Genomic DNA, 7,064 nt, shown 5'->3' with positions numbered 1-7,064 from the left:
GCACAAACGGTGGGGAAGATGGAAGTCGCAGATCCCAAAGATGCTCAGAGGCAGGAGCAGCAAGCCACAGCTTCCCGTGTTCTCACATTGTCTCGGGGCGGAACTGCGGATGAGTTCAGGTACAATGTTCAAGGGTTTGCTTAGATTTGAACCAGTTGCTCTATGAGAACCCTCATACACAGCAACTTAGGAACGTTCATTATAAAAAAGAGCCTACAAATAAATTCACAAATAAGAGACAATTATTGTTGAGCAGCCAAAAAGTCATGGTTTATTATCTCTGAAGAAAATTTCATAATTCAAACACAACCAAACTGTACACTTTACAATCACATTCTATTTGTAAACAGTTAAAAGCCACTGACTTCTTTTGCATCGTAGGACACAAACAGTTAGAATCAAGGCAATGAAATGATGGCAAATTCTGCACTGTTAAAATCTTTACCCTTGTTTAGCCTCTCCGTCGACTAAGCAAGCATTATAATACCATCTGTGGGCAACGGAAGGGGGAAGAAATCTAAAAATGGTGTAACTCGTTAGTTTGCAACGACATTTAAAATTTCCTTTATACAACAAACAACTCTGTAAGCCCAATACCTTGGTTACAGTATGCATAGTTACTGATTTCGGCTTTAAGGTACAACAGTTAAACATTAACACAGTCACAAGAGAGCAGAAACATAGAGCCACTTGATGGGATTACAAAAGATCATTACCTATTGATTATTAGCAAACCATCATCACTCACTAATAAAAAGACAGCATCTGAAAGCAGAATGTCAAACTCCAGCTTTAAGCAGTTTTTTTTCTGTATTTTTTCTTTTTGTGGCAGAGAAAATCATTTAACAGAGCAATACGTAGTACGTAGTATCAGTGCTAAAAGTTGGGGGTTTTCTTCTTTTCCTATAAGAAACTACAAGGTTTTTTTTTTTTCCTTTTTTTTTTTTTTTTTTTTTTTTAAACTGGGGAACTGGTTTTCCTGAGAACCATGCTCTTTGATTTAGGACAGGAATAGAAAAACAAAAGAACATGGCCAAATGCTGCTCCTTTTTTCCCAGAGATAGAAAGCATCTTTTAAATCATCCTCCATTTTTTTTTGTCTTTTAATTTTTTTTTTAAATGATGGAAGAGTAAACATTTTTTTCTCAAAAAACAAACAAAAAAATCTGTAAACAAGAAGGCTCGACAGAACCTTCAAAACAAAATGGAAAGCCTATTCAAAGTGCAGGGCCACCCTGGGTGGCAGGGAGGCTGCAAGTCACAGCTGTGGCCACAGTTTTTCAAACTGCAGAGCGAAATTCTTTAGTTTTACAACATGAAAAAAACTGGTGCAATACTTCCATTACTAATCCTACGTCAGTATCATCCTTGATCTTACTCCGCGGTACCACATGAAGGTCGCAACGACAAGGCATAGTAGAGAGCGCACACCTCTGAAGGACGTCCTTGAGTAAACATTCACACTGGACAGCTGCCCCCATGCTGCGACTGGACGGAGAGAACTTATCAGTGCAAAGGTAAAAGCTCAGACACGATCGGCCCCAAACGGTTCTGGGGCTGGGGGTGGATCAAAGGCTACACATGATGGATGTGCACACGTGAGCTCACTACGGGGTAGCATGTATGGCGCCACTGGGGAGTGTAAATAGATACCTTTCACATTATAATATTGGCCTGCATGATTCAAGTATTCAAACTGATATGTTTTGGGGAAAACAAAGTGGAAAATGTGCAGAGAAGAGCTGTTCCCACAGGCGCCCCGGCTGCAGGCGCGGCCCAGCTGACTGCTCCTGCTCCTTCCTTGTCTTGAGGTCACAGTGCGAGTCCACACCGACGCGTCACATGGACTCTCCGCCCCCACCCAGGTGGTCAACAGAAAGAAAAGCATTAATGGGGGAGGGGCTGCTCATTCCCCGGGGGTCGCTGCTGCTCGGAGGCCCCCACAGGCTTGTGGAGTAATGCGGGGTCCCCCAGAGGGAAGTGCCGTGAAGGTCTCCACAGCTGGCCCCCGACAGCCCAGCACCACTCCAGTGATTGAGATCGGTCCGGCTGGAGAACGAATGGGAGCCGTCGAGGGAGCCCAGCCGGCCCTGGCTGGACCCGAGCGCCTGCCAGCCAGGAGAAGGGGCCAGGGACTGACTTTGTGCAAAGAAGCGACTGATCTCCTCTTCACTGGCAAACTCGGCGAGAATAGTAGTGTTCCCCAGTACACACCTAGGGGAAGGAGTGAGGGTCAGGGGGTGGCCACGCTGCGTGGCTCTGCCCACACCAGCGCCCAAGGGGGTGCGAGCGGGCGCGCAGCCAAGGGATCCCCACCGCCGGGAGCTGCCCCCAGGAGCCTGCAGCCGACTTACATGTGCAGAGACTTCTGTGCCTTCACGACCTCTTCCTTCGAACTGTACCGGACCAGAGCATTCCCGTGGGGGAGGTTCAGGTGGAATGTCATCAGTGGGCCGTGCTGCATGCACAGCGTGCGCAGAGTGGAGCCGTCGATCTGCAAGGGGGCTGGCGTGAGGGGTGGCCCAGCCCGGCCCTGCCTCTCTGGGTCCTGGAGCCCCACCCCTGTGGCCTCTGGGCCCCTGGACCTCCCCAGACACCCGGGTCCTCAGGAGCCACGGCCTCCCGGAGAGGGGCGCAGGGCCAGACCAGGGCTCTTGAGGCTCAGCCCGAGGCCCACCTGCACCCCGCCCGCCCGCCTGCCCCAGGGAATTGGGGGTCTGTAGTGGCTCTCTAGTGCCTTATCCAGTGATGGCCACTGGGACAGTCCAGAGGCACCTGCGGCCGATCCTCCGCTCAGCTCTGACTGCCACCGCAGGCCTGGAAGCCTGAGTGCCTACTCCCTGACACGTCCAAGCGTGCCGGGGGTCGGCATCCTCACCTGAGGTGTGAGGTTTTTCAGAACAAGACAGTTTGTTATTCTCCCTGAGCTGCTCTCACCCCAGCTGGAACCTAAACGAAAAAAAACAACACCTCAGTTTTTCAAGGCCTCATACTTGCAGGGAATCCTCTTGCCTCAGCCTTCTAAGTGCTGGGATTACAGGCACGCACCACCACACGGAGCCCCTCTGTGCAGACACCTGATACAGCTGAGGAAGAGCGTGCTGACGCTGACGCGGGAGTCCAGTCCTTGCCCCACCCCCACCGGTGGCAACAGGGACTTTCCAAGCTCTTGTGTCTCTCAGCTGTGGCCGGCCTGTTCCCCACTTGCCTGAGGGTGGCTCATGCACCCTGTTACCAAGTCTTCATAACACGCTTTCACACTAATTTGCATTTAGTAGGTTGGAGTAGCCCTCCTGTAAACTTAACTGCACCAATCACTTGTCTAAAGATCAAAACTTACAAGGGAGATAACAAAATATTGTATGTAAACAAGAATTTTGGATCTTAGGGACAGGGTCTCACTTTCTAGTTGAATTCATGGCCATCTTCCTGCATCAGCCTCCCGTGTGCTAGGACTGCAGTGTGTACTGCTATGCCTGGCCAAAAACGTTCTTCTTGGTTCAGACACTAACCAGGAAGTTTTCTGCTCATCTCCAGCACGGGAGCACGGACACTCAGCAGCGCTCCTGGCCGAGGGGCAGTGGGCAGGGCCACGGAGCCACACACGTGCCACGCTGCTCCTCACAGCATGCAGAGGTCCCCTTCCTCCTGGATGGCCCTGTCCACCAGTACCTGTGTGGTCACCCGCCAGGCGGGGCTGGTCGCACACTCCTACAGGAGCCCGCTGGGCTGCGCCTGCCCTGCCACCTAAGGGCTCTGCCCCACCCGGCATGGTCTCTCCTCAAGCCTGCCCGAGCCACGTACCACGCACTTTAAAATGTATTCTACCGAAAAAGCAGCACCAGGAATCCCACGCTAAGTTCTCGTTCCGCCTTACAGAGGCTGACAACATGGCTTCCGCTAAACACAGCTGCTGCTCACTGAGCAGCAGACGGCCCGCGTCTGCACCCTACCTGGGGTGTATCTGGCGTCAGAATTTCCCCATCCTCCACCTACACGAAGGGGAGAATTATCCCACGTAGACAAAGGCGGCTTCTGACCAGTCAGTCCCGGAGGTGGGCGGGACGGAGCAGTGATGTTTTTAGGTGGCAGAGGGACCTTCCACAGCTCATGTGCCAGAGAGGTGTTCGTAACTGGACCAGGAGACCACGTCAATTTGGAATCACTATTTCTGGCTATTCCGAGGAGGTAAGAACAGTGGAGGGAGTGGGTAACGTTTAAGGAAAGAGAAATGTTACTTAATGGCATCCACTGTCCCACGAAAAGCCTACCACCCGAGAAGAAATTCTTATAAACAAACCCTACATCCAGCTAAAATACTCCAGAAAAACAACACACCCGGAGGGCAACCCCCGCCCCCGCCCCCGCACGCCCATGCCACGTTCCCGAAGGTTCCAGACACAGGAGGCATTTGGGCCAAGGTGGGCCCTGACGGCTGCTCCTGGGTGTGACGCGTGTGGACGTTCAGGGAGTCACAGCTGTGTGACTACCTGACGCTCAAGCAATCTGATCACTTCTACGGCAATTCAAAATTCGTCTTTACTATATTTTACAGATGTATCAAGCTATAAAGGGTTGGGAATTATTCAATAAAAGGTACTTTTCTGAAGCCATCTTAAGGACTGCTTGAGATAAAATTCTAACTTCCAAGCTGAGAGAACGCTCGGCCAAGGGCAATGGTGTGCAGTGGAAGCTGAGGCAGCAGCCCATTTGGACAGGAGAGTCCCAGGGTCACAAACAGGGCCCGCGTGCCCCACCAGCCGGCCCACCTGAAGTGCTTTGTGCTGTACTGCTGAGGGGAACGCTGTAGTTGGAGGCACGAATGGATGACCAGGCACTAGTTGAAGGCAGCGTGGTGTTCAAGGATGAGGAGGACCCTGCAGGGAGGGCCCAGTTAACCAGGGCAAGGCGCAAGGAGGAAAAGAACCCAGGAGAGCCGCAGCCTGATGGCGCACGGCGGAGGCGGGCCTCGAGCCCGAGTGCTCCGAGGGTGTGGGCGGGGCAGCTGGCCAGGACAGGACCTGGCCATGCCGCTGCTCTCAGGCTGCCCTCGCAGTGCTGGCCTCTTAGCAGCACACTTCTCCCTGCTACCCAGGGCACCCGCGGCCGGCAAGCCGGGTCTCCCTCCGGCTTTCCCCCACGAGCTCCACGTTCATCTCTCTCCGGTACTAAAGTATTTTCTTGAGTTCGCCTCAAGCCCAATCACCTCACGGTGGCCCTGCCTGGCCGCCCAAGCCAGCCCATCCTGGGTACCGCGCTGATCAGTGTGCTCTCAGCTGTCAGCTGGCGTTCCTCGAGCAGCAGCTGTCCCAGCTTTCAGCCCTGGCTCCTAAGCCGCTGGACTTTTCTAGGAAGCGCTTCCGCCGGGGTCCCGCAAGGCTCCCCCGTTACTGTCCACGAAGTACAGCTTTAGCTTCCACCCTGTAGTCTCCAAGACTGCCAAGCTCACAAGATGAATACAACCTCCTTTACCATGGGATGTGGCAGACACCTGCTGTCTCGGTGAACTTTACTTTTTTTTTTTTTTTGCAGAACCAGGGATTGAACTCAGGCCCTTGCACATGCCAGGGAAGCATTTATTGAATTTTACTTTTAATTCAAAATGGTGACTAGTTTTTCTTATAAAACTAGGCAAAAAGATAGCTGGAATTTTTTTTTTTTAAATAGAAATAAAATATTTTTCAGGTTTTTTAGTACGTCAAAACTCATTTCAGTCACCTTTTTATACTGCAAAGCCAGAGACAGAATACTATAAATGTCTTGCAGTGAAAAAGGATCCCATGGTTACGGGGTGCTTTTACCTGGCAGCCCCCTTGAAAGTCCACCTGGGTCAGCAGGTAAGACAGGTGGCCTCTGCACCCCGAGAACCAAAGAGCGCCTCACCTGCTGCTTCTGAATGCGCAGCGCAAGCCCGCATCACCAATCCTCAGAGAATGACTGAGCAGCAAGTGTCCACACTACATTCATCACTGACACTAGGTTCTCACTGCTTTAAAAGTGGCCTTCAGCACCAAGCACTGACAGCTCCACGTTCACGCACCCCTGCGGGCTGGGGCTGGGGCCATGAGGTGCCGGCGGCGGGAGTGCTGCTGTGGGGAACGCCACCCGTACATCAAGTACCCTGAAATGCATGGCTGCGTGTCGCTCTGAGACCCAGGCCCCGACGTACCACTGTTCCTGTCCCTGAGGTGGTCAACTTCCCGCACAGTATTAATTGAAAGATTGTTTATGACACTGCCAGGAGTGACGTAAGGGTCAGTTTCAGGGTCAATGTTTGGATAACCTTTCCATGGTTCACCAGGGCGAAATTCTGCAAGTAGAAACTTAAAATTAGCTCAAAGCTTAGTTACCACTTTAGAATCCATTCTTATACATCCGAAATTTTTATTCCTAAATTCTATGCAGTTTTCACACACATCCCCATTTACACTAACATTCTAAGACTGATGTGGTAACACGGCATAAAGGAGGCCACTTGCTCTGAGGGTCTTGCCCATTCTTCCAGTTGCTGTCCTTTCCCTGGGTTTATACACGGTCACAACATGACGCAGTGTTTTATCTCACTTCAGTCACAAAGCCAGAGCAACTCAAGCAGAACAAAGCAGGCCAGGGAGCCTTCAACGGACTCCTCAGCGTGCCCAGGAGTCCGGCCAGCGCCCCACAGAGCTGAGGACGGCCAGCAGGCGGGGGCTTTGGTTGAGCCTCTTCCTGCTGCCATCAAGGCTCCTCTGCTGACAGATTGAGTTTAACTGTCAGTGGGTTTGGGGGCCTCTGATGTGTGACTTCCGACTTCTGTATATTTGTCTGAATTAATGACCTGGATTGAAACTGTGCTGGCTTTCAAACAGGGAATGCCTTGGAGACATCTGTATATTTTGCAATTGCCAGACCAATAAAATACCTGGTTGAACTATAAAAAAAAAGGCTCCTCCCCTCCTGCCACTACGCCCAGGGCTGCATCACTTCTGCACACCTTCTACCTGCCCAGTCACACAGAGCAGGGTTATGATGCTAGCAGTTCTAGATGTCACTGAATTCTCACTGGACACAGTCTCATCAGAGGG

The 7,064-nt window shown here is 51.7% G+C and overlaps 1 protein-coding gene across 1 annotated transcript in view; it reads right to left on the bottom strand.

The window, feature by feature from the left end:
- Window positions 1–800: 800 nt before the first annotated feature.
- Tnrc6a (trinucleotide repeat containing 6A) overlaps window positions 801–7,064 on the bottom strand; it is a 67,887-nt gene continuing 61,623 nt past the window's right edge. The window contains exons 17-22 of the mRNA XM_023715220.1: window positions 6,170–6,310; window positions 4,770–4,877; window positions 3,954–4,175; window positions 2,879–2,949; window positions 2,355–2,494; window positions 801–2,214 (exon numbers count right to left, since the gene is read on the bottom strand). Coding sequence (XP_023570988.1) covers window positions 1,839–2,214; window positions 2,355–2,494; window positions 2,879–2,949; window positions 3,954–4,175; window positions 4,770–4,877; window positions 6,170–6,310 — 1,058 coding nt within the window. The 3' untranslated portion in view covers window positions 801–1,838. The remainder of the gene's footprint in view (window positions 2,215–2,354; window positions 2,495–2,878; window positions 2,950–3,953; window positions 4,176–4,769; window positions 4,878–6,169; window positions 6,311–7,064) is intronic.

The sequence above is a fragment of the Octodon degus genome, unplaced genomic scaffold (assembly GCF_000260255.1).
Source record: "Octodon degus isolate 3935 unplaced genomic scaffold, OctDeg1.0 scaffold00001, whole genome shotgun sequence".
NCBI lineage: Eukaryota > Metazoa > Chordata > Mammalia > Rodentia > Octodontidae > Octodon > Octodon degus.
The sequence above is the reverse complement of the archived record's forward strand: the minus strand, read 5'-3'. Positions and strand labels throughout refer to the sequence as shown.